The sequence below is a fragment of the Lissotriton vulgaris genome, chromosome 3_1 (genome assembly GCF_964263255.1).
Source record: "Lissotriton vulgaris chromosome 3_1, aLisVul1.2, whole genome shotgun sequence".
Taxonomy (NCBI): domain Eukaryota; kingdom Metazoa; phylum Chordata; class Amphibia; order Caudata; family Salamandridae; genus Lissotriton; species Lissotriton vulgaris.
In genome coordinates this window covers 130396073-130413287 of record NC_141689.1, presented here as the reverse complement: position 1 = coordinate 130413287, position 17215 = coordinate 130396073, and the positions used below count along the sequence as shown (strand labels likewise).

At 45.6% G+C, this 17215-nt stretch overlaps 1 protein-coding gene across 1 annotated transcript in view; it reads left to right on the top strand.

The window, feature by feature from the left end:
• LOC147726076 (uncharacterized) overlaps positions 1 to 17215 on the top strand; it is a 108885-nt gene that overhangs the window by 50286 nt on the left and 41384 nt on the right. Inside the window, exon 4 of the mRNA XM_086963410.1 lies at positions 13966 to 14146. Within this exon, the coding sequence (XP_086819536.1) occupies positions 13966 to 14146 (181 nt within the window). The remainder of the gene's footprint in view (positions 1 to 13965; positions 14147 to 17215) is intronic.

Genomic DNA, 17215 nt, shown 5'->3' with positions numbered 1-17215 from the left:
TGCCTTATTGCCACTTCTCCCGCCTCATCGGAGTTTATAATTATTTTTGCAATAACTCCCCTGTACATTCTTTCTAGCATCTTGATTAGGTGGCATGGGAAGCCAAATTTCCCCAAAATAGGGAACAGGGCCTTCCAGTCCACCAGATTGAATGCCTTTTCTGGGTATTAAAAATGACTGCACTATTCTATCTAGTAGAAAAGTAGTTGATGGCCTGGATCAGATAAAAAGTTTTTGCAGCCATTGATCTTCCAATTAGAAACCCTGTTTGGTCTGCATGTATCAAGAAATGCGCACAGCCCGAGATCCTATTTGCCCAGATTGTCATAAAGAGCATTTAGTCTACATTTAGTAAGGTTATTGGGCGGTAATAGCTTGTGTCTTCCAGGTCCTTATCCTTCTTTGAAATAGAGATCACAACTGACTCCTTAAATCTTTCTGAGATCACCACACCGGCGATAATTTGATTATACAGTGATGCACAAAATGGGGACATTTTGTCTTAAAACATTGTATAAACTTCGAAAGGGTTCCATCATTACCACTTGCCTTCGCCATATATTTAATGATTTCACTTAATTCTGCGGTTGTAATCGGTTCACTCAGGAACATACAGTCCTCCTCATGCATCGTAGGTAGCTGAACTGTCATAAAATAATCCTCAAGAGCCTGAGGGCTAACTATCTGGACTTCTGCATAAATCTTACTGAAATGGGACACAAAAATTTCAGCAATTTCGTCTTTGTAATTAACCAGGAAATGCTTTGAGTCTCAATGCAGATTTACCTGATGATAGATGGTCCTAAGGCAAAATTTAGAAAAGTAATTAGAGCTAGACAACTGAAAGATTAGCTCATTAATATAAGGCAAATAAATACAGTCCATAACTACAGCTTGGTTTAGACTGTGCAGATCCTCTTAGAACGGAAGAGAAGAATCGCATTCTTGATTATACCCACAGGAGAAACCCATTGAGTTGCTTCCACAGGCTCAATAATCTTGTCTTTGAGCATTTGATCAATAATGGACTTAACTTCTGCCCGAGCTGCTAATGGCATCTTCTTATTGGAATGCTTCACTGGAATAGCATTTTTTATCAGAACTATTTTGTGCTGATAGTCTTTGATCTCACCAATTTTATACTCAAATATTGTTTCAAAGTCTTTGAGTAAAGAATCTAACTCTCCCTCCTCATTGCCCAATACTTGTCCTCTGGCCCTAGGATTCATAATGATGTGCAGGTAGTACTGGTGAGACCACCCCAATATAGGTGGACTATCAGCTGCTACATATACTCTCCCTTTAGTTATCCAGTCTTTGAACCCTATATCTGCTGTGAAGTAACCCATGACACCAATATCAGCACCCTGATAACCTGTCAAGATTAAATCAGAAGCATTTAACCTTTCCATTGGCCATAGGTTATTGAACATGTGCTTTGGTAAGATTGGGTACAAAAAACCTGAATCTACCATTAACACAGCAATTTTGTCATTAATTCTGAATTCTGCTTATGTTGTAATCTTCATTTCTCAGTCTGGTACTCCTCTTTTCCCACAACTAATATCCAGTGTTCTCCTCCTCTGAACGATTAGCTAGTCCCTAATCATTTCCTCTGTCATGGGACCAAATGTGCACTTAGCTGCTAGTTCATGCAACAAAGCTACAAAGTCATCTATTGACCCACCCAGTTTCTGAGGTTGCTATAAAAATTGCGGCGTCTTATTACCGTATTTACAGTTTTGGCAAAGCAATTTTGTAACCTTAGTGTAACCTCCTAGAAATTGTCCAAAATTTCAGACCTGTCCTCCCACTAATGAGTGTGCCCCCTGTTGCTTCAAGAATGACAATAGTTGGGGAGAGGATGTAGCCTTGCGGCTAGGGCGGTCGACGTCAAAGCTGGGGAACCTGGTTCGAGTCTTGGCTAGGACACTCAACATCCTGTGATTCTGGGCAAATCACTTAATATCCTGTGCCTAAAATAAAATGAATGTGTCCTTGTGTAGCGAAACTGGTGCTATGTAAAGCGCTCTGATACCCGATTTATCTGGTCTAGTTTGCGCTATACAAAACTTCCCAAAAAAAAGTACTGTAATTGATCATCTAATTGTGCATGAAACTACAAAATAACTTTGACAAGAAGATATATCCACTCAGCAGTATGTGGTGCTGTGACCAAATAAAACAATACCATAGAGGAAGTCACAGGCACTGCTGTGAAGAAACAGGAGCTCCCTTCAGAAAAAATAAAGCAGCCATTGAGAAGAATTGCTGTTCATAAAGAACAAAGCAGCCATGGAGAGGAATCACTGTGCATAAAGAACAAAGCAGCCATTGAGAGGAATCACTGTGCATTAAGAACAAAGCAGCCATGGAGAGGAATCACTGGACAGGTAGTGCAATATCCTTGACCCTGCTTTACGCAGGTCGCTCCACATGCCGCAGCAGCACCGCCAGTGGGGCCTGTGATGCCCCACTCGCTGTTGCTGCCACTTCCGCGAGATCGAGGCCCTCCACCACCCACAGGCCACCGCCTGTGCCTCATCCCTGGTGGCCAGTGGCAGGCCGTAGGTTGGTTTGTTCTGCACTGTATTGCTTCTGTTTTTTGTTAACTGTTCCGTCTCTCTCCCCCTCTGTTGATTATTGTGTCCTTTTTGCCTCTTTCTCCCTTTTACTCTGTGACCCTTGGTCCCGCCCTGTTCTTGCCCCGTTTTTTCCACTGCTGCGTCCCATGTGACCCTGTCCCCTCCACTGTACTGTTTTGCCTCAGTGTTGCTTGCTTTTGCTTACTGTAATTGCCTCATCTTTCCCCCCTCCTCATTGTATCCTGTGCTCTTGTGCCCCCTTTTGCCTTGTATTCTGTCCCCTTCTGCCCTCTTTTTTGCCTTCTGTTTGCCTTGTACTCTGTGCCCTTGTGCCCCTTTTTGCCTTCTGTTTGACTGGTATTCTGTGCCTTTCTGCCCCCTTTTTTGCCTTCTGTTTGCCTTGTACTCTGTGCCCTTGTGACCTCTGTCTTCCTTCTGTCCCCTCGCCCCCGGTTTTCCCGTTGCTGCGTACCCTGCGGCCCCGCCCCCGCTTCCACTCCCTCCTCCCAGCTGCTCCTCCCTCCCACCTCCCCTTCTTATGGCGAAGAAACGTACAGCCGGCGCGCCACTGGTGCGCCAAAGACGTGACTAAGGCAAGCCCGACTGCACCTGTCTGCGCCTGGACCGCGCCATGCCCCCGTGACCGCCACGACACCGACACCGCTATGATGCCAGTACCCTCCACGCACTCAACGTCGGACGCTCACGCTACTGCTGCCTGGCCACCCCGAAGCGCATGCAAGGACCATTCTCCTCCGGAACAGCAGCTTCACCAGAATCCGGTCCCCCAACCCACTGACCAGGAAAGAACCCAACTACCTCAGATCCATCCTTCTCAACACCCTCTGTGCCCGCAAACAGGCCATTGAACTCTGGGAACTACTCGACTCAACCTCCTCAGACATCGCCTTACTGACAGAGACCTGGTTGAACCCCTCCTCGGCACCCGACATCACCATAGCCATCACAGAAGGCAACAAGATCACTCGCAGGGACCACACCAATGGAGCAGGGGAAGGAATCGCCGTCATCCACAGGAACATGCTAAGAGTCTCGAGGAACACCGAAGACACCCTCAGCACCGCTGAATACCTGCACTTCCAGATCCTCACTGACCCCAACACCACCCTCAGAGTAACCCTCGTCTAAAGATCCCCCTGGACCCCGACCACAGTTCAGCGACTCCATCGCCGACCTCATCAGCACACACGCCCTCGCCTCCACGGACTACATCCTGCTCAGAGACCGGAACGCCGGCCACACGCATGACCCCATCTTCACCGCAAGCCCCCATGTCTCCTTTAACACACCAGCGAACTCCACTGGGCCGACCTTCGCTGCATCCACTTCACCTTCCGAAAACCCCCACGCACCAACGCACCTAACAGATCCCTGGCCGCTGCTGGAGCAAAGTCACCGAAGACCAGCTAACCACCATCCTTGCCTGGAGCCCACCCACCGACCCAACCAACCCTGACACCGCCGCCCGCAACCTCAGACAGTGGATCGAAGACTGCTCCAACACCCTTGCCCCGTTCAATAAACCCTCCAACAATCGCACCCTCAAGAAATGCAGTTGGTTCACTGAAGCCCTCCAAGCCTCCAAGCAAACCTGCCGAAAGCTGGAGAAGAACTGGCACGGTGAAAAAACACCAGACAGCCACGCAGCTGACAAGAACACCACCCTCAGACACCATCACCTCATGAGATCCACCAAAAAGGCTTCCTTTAAAGACCGCCTAGACAACAACGCACACAAAAGCAAAGAGCTCTTCAACATCGCGAAGGAACTCTCCAACTCCAGCTCCAACACCAATGACATCCCACCCTCGCAAGACCTGTGCGACACGCTGGCAACCTTCTTCCATCGCAATATCGCTGACATCCACAACAGCTTCATCGCATTGTCTGCCCCGACAGCCACTGAGACCTCCGCCCGCACGACCACCATCCGCACAAAACGCCTGCTCTCCTGGACCAAAATAAACGATGACAACACCATCAAGACGATGAACACCATCCACTCCGGACCTCCATCAGACCCATGCCCACACCACATATTCAACAAAGCCATCACTGCCATCACACCCCATCTTTGGAAAGTCATCAACATTTCCTTTGAGACAGCAACCTTCCCGGAGAGCTGGAAGCATGCTGAGATTAACACCTTACTCAAGAAACCCAAGGCGAACCCTAATGACCTCAAGAACTTCCAGCCCATCTACCTGCTCCCGTTCCGGGCAAAGGTCATCGAGAAGACCGACAACAAACAACTGACCCGCTACCTCAAGGAGAACAGCATCCTGGACCCGTCCCAGTCCGGGTTCTGCAGCAACTACAGCACCGAAACTGCCATTGATGGCATTAGAATGCTGCTAGACTACATAGAAACCGCAGCCCTCATCCTCCTGGACCTGTCAGCCGCTTCAACACAGTCTGCCACCGCACTCTACGCACACAGCTCCACGACAACCGGATCCAAGAGAAGGTCCTGGACTGGACCACCTCCTTCCTCTCTGGCAGAACACAGAGTGTCCACCTCCCCCCTTCTGCTCCGAAGCCACCAAGATCATCTGTGGCATACCCCAGGGCTCATCCCTCAGTCAAACGCTGTTTAACATCTATAAGGCACCACTCACACGCGATACCAGACTGCACAACCTCAACATCATCTCCTACGCCAACGACACCCAGCTGATCCTCTCCGTCACCAAAGACCCCCACACCGCCAAAACCAACCTCCCTGAAGGAATAAAGTCCATCGCTGAATGGATGAGGAACAGCCGACTGAAGCTGAACTTGGACAAGATGGAGGTCCTCATCTTCAGATCCACCCCTCTGCCTGGGATGTCTCCTGGTGGCGGACCACACTGGGAACAGCCCCACCGACCATGCACGCAACCTTGGGGTCATCCACCCTCTCCATGACTAAGCAGGTCAACTCTGTCTCTACCTCCTGCTTCAACACCCTCCGCATGCTCCACAAGATCTACAAGTGGATCCCCAACAACATGAGAAGAAAGGTCACCCAGACCCTCGTCAGCAGCAGGTTGGACCATGAAAACGCCCTCTACGCAGGAGCCTCAGTCAAACTCCTGAAATGAATACAAAGCATCCAGAACGCCTCTGCACGCCTGATCCTTGACATTCCATGCCACAGCCACATCACACCCCACCTGAGAGACCTCCACTGGCCCCCTGTCAACAACAGGATAACCTCAACAAATTACTCCGCTACTACACCCCCACCCACCAGCTCCGCTCTGCTGACTTCGCCCTCACCACAGTCCCTCGCATCCAAAGAGGAACCTCTGACAGCAGATCTTTCTCCCACCTTACCGCCGAAGACCTGGAACCCCCTCCTCATACACCTACCCAAGGCCTGCTCACAATCAGAAGACTCCTCAAGACCTGGCTCTTTGAGCAGAAGAAGCACTACCCGCCCCCCCACCCCCAGCGCCTTGAGACCCTCACGGGTAAGTAGTGCTCTTTACAAATGCTATAATTGATTGATTCAAAACAAAGTCCTATTCATATCCCCCTAATGTGCGCATGAATCAGACAGCAAATGGTACTGCCAAATGTTCACATGCACACTGCCGCCAGTGCTGAAGATCTGTACCTGCGGAGGGCACGCACACACTGCTGCCACAACTGAAGAGCTGGACCTGAGAAGGGCATGCGCACACTGCTGCCACTGCTGAAGAGCTGACCTGCGGAGGGCACGCGCACACTGCTGCCACTGCTGTAGAGCTAGACCTGCGGAGGGCACATGCACACTGCTGCCACTGCTGAAGAGCTGGACCTGCGGAAGACACTCACACACTGCTGCAACTGATGAAGATCTGGATTTGCAGAGGGTACACACACAGTGCTGTCACTGCTGGAGAGCAAGACCTGCGGAGGGCACGCACACACTGCTGCCACTGAAGAAGAGCTAGACCTGCGGAGGGGACGCGCACATTGCTGCCACTACTGAAGAGCTGGACCTGCGGAGGGCACACGAACACTGCTGCCACTCCTGAAGAGCTAGACCTGCGGAGGACACGCGCATACTGCTGCCACTGCTGAAGAGTTGGACTTGCAGAGGGTACATGCACACTGCTTGTTTTGCCAGTCCGAAAGCACCACAGAGAGCATGTGCCTGGCTAATCCCACCCTCGTTGCCAGAAAATGTAGTAGTAAAACAAAAACAAACACTACAGAAGACTTATGATATCCACAGGATTGGATAGACCCATATTACAAAAGCTTATAACATAAATGCAGTACTACAGTAAATTCATGAATACAATAGTATGGCGTTCCATGGCTCCTTCCATGTAGGCGTGTAGAAAAGAATACAGAAAGAGGACTATCACAACCTGGAGCTAGAATGAGGCTGATCTTTGTTATGAAAAAAAAAGGGACTATTTCAGCTGGGTTGAGCAGAGGTGTCTTGTGAGTAAGGTACTTCCTTTAAGATACTTTCTTCAGTACCAGCTTGCCTGATGTGGACAAGTGTAAGTGATCTGGACAATGAAGACTACTTTTATTGTTTTTTTCAAACGTTAATGAAATGTTGTTGAATGTAACAGATGCAAGGCATTTTACCACACTAGATTTATCGAATGCTTATTATTATTATTATTATTATTATTATTATTGTTATTATTACAGATTTGTAGAGCGCATGGCTGCCCGTAAGCGTCCCAGCGCTAGTGAAGAAGAAGAAGAAGGGGGGGGAGTATTAAGGAAACAGCCATGTTTTGAGAAGTTTACGGAAGGGAGGGATGTCAGATTGGGCCCGAATGGCCAGTGGGAGAGAATTCCACAGTTTGGAGGCGTTGGAGGTGAAACGACGGCCACCTGAGCGAGCTTTCTTGATCCTGGGTGTGGAGGTGAGGTGGAGGTGGGATGAACGGAGGGCTCTGTTGGTTGTGTGAGGAGTGATGAGATCCTTCAATATGGGAGGGGCCTTCTTGTGCAGGATTTTGTGAGTGGTGCAGAGGGCCTTGAAATGCACTCTTTCTTGAATCGGCAACCAATGTAGGGACTTGAGGGAGGATTTGGCCGAGCAGCTATTGCTCGTGCCTTTGAGGCGTGCAGCCGTGTTTTGTACAACTTGGAGTTGTGAGATCACCTTTTTAGGAGCGCCGAGGTACAGGGCATTACCATAATCCAGATGGGACAGTATTAATCCCTGTATCAGGAGTTTTTGGGACTGAGGGGGCAGCAGCGGAAGAATTTTCCTGGTGGTCCGTGGAGGCCATAGCAGATGCCAGCTGTTTTCCGGGATTGGGTGGAGAAGGTAAGCCCTTCGTCCAGCCATATCCCCAGGCTTTTGATTGCGCACTTGGGAATTGGAGGGGGACCCATGCATGGGGGCCAGAGAGACTCCGGGCGAAAATTAGATTGATTGCGCAGAACCATGATCTCAGTTTTTCCACTGTTCAACTTCAGGTGGGATCCATCCATCCAATTGGTTATCTCTCCGAGACATGTGTAGAGATCAGGAGAGGGGTGGTTAAGCTGGTTGAGAGACACTACCACCTGGGTGTCATCAGCGTAGGTGAGTAGCTTGATCCTGAATGGAGCGACGATCTTCTCCAGGGGGGACATATATACGTTAAAGAGGGTCGTGCTAAGCGGCGAGCCCTGGGGGACCCCACAATGTATCGGTGTGCTATTGGAGAGTAAGTCCCCGTCCGCCACCTGGAAAGATCGATCGCTCAGAAAGGAGTCGAGCCACGACAGGGCAACCCCTGAGATACCCAGGTCCCTGAGCCTACGGATCAGTATGGAGTGGTTGACGGTGTCGAATGCCGCGCTAAGGTCCAGGAGGATCACTGCCATTGACCCTCCTTCATCCATGATCTTTCTGGCTTCATCGACCACCGCCACCATAGCAGTCTCCGTACTTTGGCCTGGCCTAAAGCCTGTCTTGGAGGGTCTAAGTAGGCCATTCGTCTCTAAGAAGTTAGAGATCTGTTGGTTGATTATCTTTTCTGCAATTTTGCTAACACCAGGCAGGAGGGAAATCGGGCGGTAGTTATTTAATTCAAGGAGGTCCAGCTTCGGCTTTTTAATCAGAGCTTTAACAATTGCCCTTTTCCAACTGGGTGGGACCATTCCATGGGAGAGTGAAATGTTGATCAGGTTGACCAGCTGAGGTATAATGGTCAGGGAAACTAATTTTAGAATATTTAGAGGGGCAGGGTCCAGTGGGGAACCACTTTTGATTGACTGTAGGACAGGTAAGAGTTTGCCTGCTGTTGTCGGGACAAACCAGTCTAATTTAGGTTTTTGTGCTTGGGGTAAGACTTCAACCTGTTCATGCGGTTCAGTAGTCTCTGGGGGGAGCGATGGGAGAGAGGTCAGAATATTTTTGATCTTGGTGTCAAAAAATTCAGCCAGTTCGTTACATCGGCTGATCGATGGCTCCACGAGGGCCGCTGGGTCGGGGACTTTTAAAAGGGATTTCGCAATATTGAATGTCTCCCTGGAGGAGTTCGTGGATGACCTGATTTTATCGTCGAAGTACGTGGACTGTGCAGATTTAAAGGCTTTTTTATAATTGATCACCAGATATGTCTGCATCCTAATTCGAAAAAAGGGAGAATTACTTGAGGCGCATGTTTTGCCGCTGCTCGTGAAAAAATACAAATGATCAAGTCAGTATCAGCAGGCATTTGAGAAAAACAAAGGATTTATTGTCAAGGTGGTTAAAGTGAAACTGTTCAATCCACATTGTGGTACTACTGTAGGTACTGATGCCAGTGCATACAGATTTGGGTCTGTTCTATTGCAAAGGTGGGATGGAGAAGAGAGAGTATTGGCTTTTGCGTCATAAACATTAAGGGGAGTGGAAGGTACATATTCTACCATAGAAAAGGAAGCACTTGTCTGTTGGTGGGGTGCACAACTTTAGAACGTATTTGTGGCGGGCTCATTTTGAATTGTGCATAGACCATAAGGTATTAGTAGATTTTATTTCTACGAGAGGTGCCTGGAGGGAAACCCGTCTAAAGGCACAATGATTGTATAGCTTACAAGAGTACTCTTTTCACATTAGGTAGGTGCTAGTAATCAAGAGCAATAATGCTGAGTATTTGACGCGTTTGACATTAAGAGACAACGGGGCATATTACCAAGCAATAGCGATGGTTAGAGACAAAAATTTACCGCTGAGCTGCGGCGATTTTTATCGGAAATAAACCTTGGTATTACCAAGGTTTATCACAAATGCGATAAAAATCAGCCGAAATGCATGAATATCGCTGAAAAGTCAGCGATATTCTTGCATTACCGAGCTAATGCTCTTAGCCATTATTATCCACCTCCCATTGGATAACATGGCTAAGAACTGCTCAGGGCAGGTGTTAGCTTTTGGAGATATAGCACGAATATCTCCAAAAGTAGGTAATAGGAGATAGCGATGTTAGCGACTGTTTTCAATCGCTAACATCTTGGCACGCCCCCTTTGCATGTGATTAGTGATAAATATCACTGACATGCAAAGTGGGGCCCAAGATGGTTGCTATCTCCTACTAGCTGTCGCTAACTGGTGTTAACGACAGCTAGGTAATAGGGAGATCATTTTATCTCCGCTTTCTTGGCTTTTAAAGCCAAAAAAGCGGAGATAAACCCCCTTGATAATATGCCCCAACATGTTTGAGAATGATGGGGAATGGTTGGTGGCACGTGTGTGTTGGGGCTATTGGTGAAGATGAATGGAAATATCAAATAGATGGTAAATGAGTTTTGCAACTTGAGATAACAACGTTACCAAGTGGAAACATGTTACATGTTGAAGACAGAAAGGTTTTGAATGGGTTGTTGCCAGTCTGGGAAGAATTGTCTGTTGGAAGGTGGATTTCTCCAGAGAGGGGACAGATTAGTGGTGCCCACAAACCTAACAAGTAGTTTGTTGAAGTTATTGCATGGCGGTCATGATGGCATGTCTGCCTTAAAGAGAAATATCCCAGTGGATTCTTTTAGGTGAACTTGCATGAATAGATAAGTAGAAATATGTGTTCAGAATTGTATACCTTGCACAAGCAGTCATAAAACTCATACGGTTGTAGAGACTCCCATTGTGTCTGTTGCTTGCCGAAAAGGGCATTGGAAATGTTGCAATTAACATCAGGGGTCAGTTTGATTATTTGGGACTGGAGAGTAGATGCGCTGCTATGTTGATAGATTGCTATTCGAAGTGGCCTGAGGTCGCATTCAGGAATGAGAGATTAAGTCGTTCAAGTTCATGTCTTTTATGTGAAGAAGTATTCAGGAGTGAAGGTTGCCTCCAGAAAAGGTTTTGCATAGCAGTCCACAACTTGTTCCTGATGAATTTAAATTGGTACTTCAGAAGGAGGGAATTAAACACCTTAGAAACGGGTTAGTTGAGTGTTCCAACTAAGTTTTGAGTGACTGCATTCAATTGGAAAATGTGTAGAAGATGGAGGTAGTGGCAAGACAAGAAAAACATGGGGGCATATTATCAACGGCTGTACTTAGAAATAGATTTGTTATCGCCGGCTATCGCAGGAAATTATTGCCATGCTAGCGCTGTATCAACAACGCATAGCGCAATAGCTATAATTATTCCTGCAATAACGGCGTTTTCCATGGAACATTGCCTTCCAGCGATGTTCCATGGAAAACGGCGCTAACCTTGCTGATACGACCCTGTGGTCGTATCAGCAGAATCCATCCCCTAAGTTGTGAATAGGTAAGTCAAGATTTTCGCAGATTTAGCCATAAACTAAAGTCTGTTAGAATCCTGAGGGCCACCTTGTAAATAACGCGATGAGCATTTCGCGATAATTTACAAGGTAGTCAGTCAGGGGTAAGCCCAGTGTTGCCTACTTTGCATCTGATTAGAGATGCAAAGCGAGGCGTCTGCAGAATGGGTGCTAACATGTGCTAATGCATGTTACCACCGGCTTGCAATAGGGCAGTAAGATTATCTCCGCTTTTTTGGCTTTTAAAGACAAAAAAGCAGAGATAAGGTCCTTGGGCCCCCCGATTCACAGAACTAACAAAATCCTAAACTTACTACTGTTGGCATTCACAGAAGTTAGGATTTTGTCTTAAGTTTGTCTTAAGTTTGTCTTAAGACAGACTTAAGACAGACTTAAGACAGAATCCTAACTTAAGTCTGTTTTAAGACAAAATCCTAACTTCTGTGAATACTAAAAGTAGTAAGTTTAGGATTTTGTCTTAAGTTAGTTCTGTGAATCGGGCCCCTTGTTAAAATGCCCCATGTTGTGGAGTTACTGAACTATGCTGCGTACAGTTAGAGGAGATTTTTTTTTCCTGATCAACGGAAGTGTGGCTTACACATCTTTGGTCCGTGCGTGGATGGAAAATGTGAATCGTGGAATTTTGAAGAAACAGTTTTTGTGTGAGAGAGTGGAAGTATCAGAATCCATCTGTGGACAGACACAACTGTACCTTGAGGAGGATGCCAAGGAAGAACAAAGAATGGAATTTGGTAAAAGTAGTGTAGGGAGGACTTGTAAAAAAAGGGAAGGTACAAATGGCCGGATTCTAAAAGTGTGATACGGGTAACTGGAATTATGATCTTGTTAAGTGATGTTAGAGGTGGAATTCCTAGGAAAGTGACTCAGTGCAGTGGATTGGAATACCAAGTCTGCAAAGAAAATTCTGAAGGACCAGTAGTTACTCCTATCTCCAAGAATGTGTCTATAAGTAGTTGTCCTGATGAATCTGTACAGAAACTGGTGAGAAAAGGAAGGATTAGTAGGTAGATCAGGTGCAAGCTGAAGAAACTGTATGATTAGGTTTTGCTTATGATTAAGTAATGTACATTGATATTATTACATTTCTATATGTAAAGATTAAGGTCCTGGTTACGACTTCATCAGTCCGACTGCCATACAGCCTTGGCGGCTGTCCAAGAGACCACTGAGTCTGCGGTCTCCCGTCTTCCATATTACTATGATTCCGCTGGTACCACAGCGGTGTCTTTGGCGGCAGTGTATATAGTTCTGAATTTGTCGATACAAGTGTGTACATCTTCACATAAAACATATGGGATGTACACAAAAGCATGACACATGTGCAAATATGCCTTCTGGTAGTATGTACCTATTGCTGGAGTGTGGCCAAATGAGCACAGTCCAGTCTATGGTTACATATAGCACAACCGACTTACATTGATTTTGGCACCAACAGGTTTATTGTCTTTGTGGTCAAAACGCTGATATGAAGGGAAGTCCTGGAGGAAGGTATCCATGCCAGAGACTGCAGGGTCGAAATGAATGAGTATGCAAACCAAATCTTTTGTTTCCGTTGACTCAACGCAGCTGGTCCGACCACCATGGCGGTTGGTTCGTTGGAAAGCCTACTTGTAATTTGGACAGCGGTGAAGTTCCCTGTACCGCCCTGTGGCTGCTGCTTACCCCTGACCACCGTATCCGCAGTCAGAGTAACAGGCTGTTGGTGTCGGTTTAGATTCAGCAGTTTTGGCAATGCAAACCGACAACATCGTAATTGGAACCACCAGCAGTGTGGTGGTGGATCCGACGTCAACACGAGCTCGGCGATCGGATTGACAAACTCGTAATCTGGCCCTAAGCAATGTAATGATTATACTTTTGCATGTGTAGTTTTAGTAATGTAAGATTAAAGTTGTATCATTTATATTGCTTTCCTTATTTATAATAAGAGAGATATGTTTTTATTGTTGTTGAAAGAAAGGGGGTGGTTATATCCAGTTGAAAAGCTCTATGGATTTCATTGCAGGGTATTCCAGACTCCCAGGAGAGCTAGTTAGTTTCCGGGGTTTACCAGGGGTTTCACACTGTTTGACTTGAACTTCTGATAAATCCTCTTTATCAAGAACTGGAGTCCGTCTATTTAAAAGTAACCAGTTCTACATCCACTAGGTACCCAATGCCATCACCCATATATGTAACATTACATAACTATAGAGTTAGGTTTAACCTTCTTGGCCGCCGTCCAATATGATTAAATATTAAACAATAGCAAGTGTATTGTTCTTAGCTAACCAAGACTCCAGTCAACGGGAATCCCAGAACCTTAATGGGCTATGAGTCCATAGATGAAATGCTCTATCATTAATTCTAACATTCTAACATGACCAAGTGAAAAAACATGATGTCATGAGAGTGAGAATGATCTCCGATTATTGAGATTTGCTATGGAGATACCACAACTGCTCATCAATTGAGTGTTGCTGGGAGCAAGACCTATCATAAAAAAGACATTCAATAAACTATGCTCCTCTGCACCATTCCTCATGTCAATCAGTGAACTGCTGTTTATGCCTGGTTAATTAGTGTACCTTGATTGAAATGTGTAAGCATTACTGTAAACAAATTGTTCATTCTTAGTGTTGACTCGTCTCCTCCAGGTTTAATAAAACAGTTGCGTCTGAGAGCACATTCTCCCACGAGCATGGATTAACCGTAGGAGTGGAAACAGAATTGTCCTTTCAATGTGGTGTTCCATGCATCGCAGAAGGAGGGGTCAAAGTCAGCATCAGTGCAAGTACCACTAACAACTGGATCTTCACTAAAGTCAACAAAACGGAGGTATTTTTTCACACGTCATTTCAGAACTGAGGAATGTTATTTCAGAACTGATATATTTAATTTCAGACAACCTGAGGCAGGTCATTACAGAACTGAGATATGCAATTATAGGCAGATTGAGGATTGCCATTACACACAAACCTGAGTAATTTAATTTCAGACATGCCAACTCTGGTTGTTAAATGTAATCTTAGCTTAGCTTCTCATTAAATTACGCTTCTATAGAGCAATGTAATATTGTTTTTAATTTGTTTGCTGTTCAACACTTTAAGACATATATGAGTGCATATCTGGGAACAGAAAACTGCCCCTATGTTTAATTAAGACTACTTCAATTGAAGCACAGGAACTCACAACTCTTTATGTCCTAATATGCAGATTAACATACACACGAAACGACAAACCAATACATATATACATTTATAGCTGTCCACAATCCCTAAACCTATTATTCTAACCCTTTCCCTGTGAGGTATCTCTACATCTCGTAGGAACACCTCTGGTCTGTCTTAGGCCTATCACCTACTTCAATTGTTCCTTCTTCTCCTGCCCCAATGATCTTACCTAACTGGATCTCCTGGTCCTTCAGCAAGCTTGCTTGCTCATGGGTCAGGGTTTCTGCATCTCATCTCATCTTTTGCTGTACTTTGCAACACTTTACACCCACTAAGGAATGTCATGTGCAGTTTTTTTTCACCTTGGCACAATCCTTCCTGCCATCTTCTTCAGATGAATAAATAAGTCATGTGTGTGCCCTAGTAGGACATTTTTACCCATTCTAGGTGGTAAATGTCTGAGTAATCAAAAACAATATCATAATGATTGGATGACCCAATCTCTTTCTTTTTTCCAAAACTGACCGTCTTTCTTTTCATCTTCCTCGCCAGCTCAATCAAAGATCACTGGGTTTCTTGCTCTCCTCCTTCATACCCTGTGCTGAAATACCTGTAGACAAATATTTATGAAGCTGGCCAAATCACATGTCATATCATCCTCAAATGTATGCTCACATGCTTCTCCATAGGTCATCTTGTTGGTACAATATTAACAGTCTCTCTCTTTAACCTGATGGCTGGATGAATCTGCTGCCACATCTAATTCCACATTTACCACTGCTGACCTTCTTTTTGATAAGAGCACTGCTGCTTACCTTTCAAATATCTTTGTCTATCACATTTCCCTGTTGCTGTTTAAATAATAACTAAGGATGGGTTTGACCTTATCTGTCAAACAGCAACAGGGAAATGTGATAGACAGGAACAAAATTCATCTCACAATGATGTTAGCATAATGCAAAACATAGGTAACAGTGAAAATAAATCACAGCTAAATAAATATACCTACCCACATCCACCCTACTCTGAAATCTCTAAATAATAACTAAGGATGGGTTTTACCTTTCTGTCAGAGTTTTCACGGTAGGGTAGATGTGGGTAGGTATATATACTTAGAACCACTCACAAATCCACTCACAGATCCACACACCCACTCACAAAACCCTTCACACATAAAATCACAAACCCATACAGGCATTCACACACCCATAACACCACTCACACACCTGCACAACCCACTCACACCTGCATAACCACTCACACACCTATACACCCACTCACACACCCATAAAACCACTCACACACCGAAAACAAGTTTTCCCCATCCAATTTGCCATAAGAATTTTAGACACAACTACAGGTCAAACACAAAATGTGGCAGAAAGCTGGATCTTGGTTCAGAAAGTTCTATTTTTACAATTTGGTGCATGTTCACTAATTATGGAGTAATTAATTAAAAACATGTATGTATATCTAGGTATGCACATCCAACATGGTGGATTTGCGTATCCCAGTGCCAAAAGCAATGTCTTGATTGGCTGGCCTCAACATGAAAAGAAAGTTGCAACCTTATCAGGAAAAAGGGGGGGAGGAAGATGAAAAACTGGGTACACCTTCCTTAATAGTATATACTCAACAATAGAAAAACCCAGCAGGGGGAAGAGCTTAGAAAATGTTGGATGGAATGTGCGATGGAAACGTTAGATGAAATAGTTTTTCTTAGAAAACCCTCACCAACCAGGGTTGACCCTTGGTGTCACTCTTCATCCCAATACGCTGCGGATCGAATCATGCTACGGCTAAGTGAATACTCGGGAGCACATGGAAATAACATCTTTGGTAAAGATAGTGTGTGTGAGGGGAGTGGAATGTAAGTGATAACAAGTTTAAAATACCTGACTAGTAGGACCCCTGCTTTATTCCTGCCTCTAGCCAGTATGGATAAAATCAGAAGTTTCTGTAGGAAGAAATAGGTTGCAATGAGTGTATCTCTTCAAATTGGTCAAAATGTTTCGAGCTCTGCCCCTATTGGCTCTTCGCCAGGACCTACAGGAAACTAGTACCTATTGATGCTACTCCTTAATGTCCCTAATAGAAACACAATAAATAGCATGCCATGCGAAATCACATAACATACATACAATTGAAAATAATGTAACCCGTCAATCCGTATATTAAAGACACCATACTAGTGCTTCATGGTCTTGCCGGGGGAGGAGGGGGCCTGTAGTCACACCTTCATCTAGGCCATCCTCAGCCTTTATGCCTAATCGGATCCCCGGAGACTGCAAGAAAGTTGCACCCATCATTTTTTGAATTGGTACTCAGTCCCAGGAGGGAATTAAATGTTAAATATTGATAGAAGGAGTCGGGGTAGAAGTATCCTGACTCCATGGGGCTGATAGAGGGGCCTGTGTTAAACCCCTCATAGGGAAGAAATTGAAAACAAACAGTTTTTTAGTGTGCAAGGACCCGCAGATACACTATGGTGCTCAGCTTGGCCCCCCATGTGAATCCATGGGGTATCTGCAGATCCAGACCCCACTAACAGACTCAATCACATACTCTATCACATCCTACAATGCTACTCATATACCGACTCACGGACCCACACAGTCAATCACACCCATGTAGCCACTCACTCACAAACCCACAAATCACTCATAAATCAATTAAAAACTCACACAACCACTCCCCAACTATCTTACACACCTATACAGCCACTCACATACCC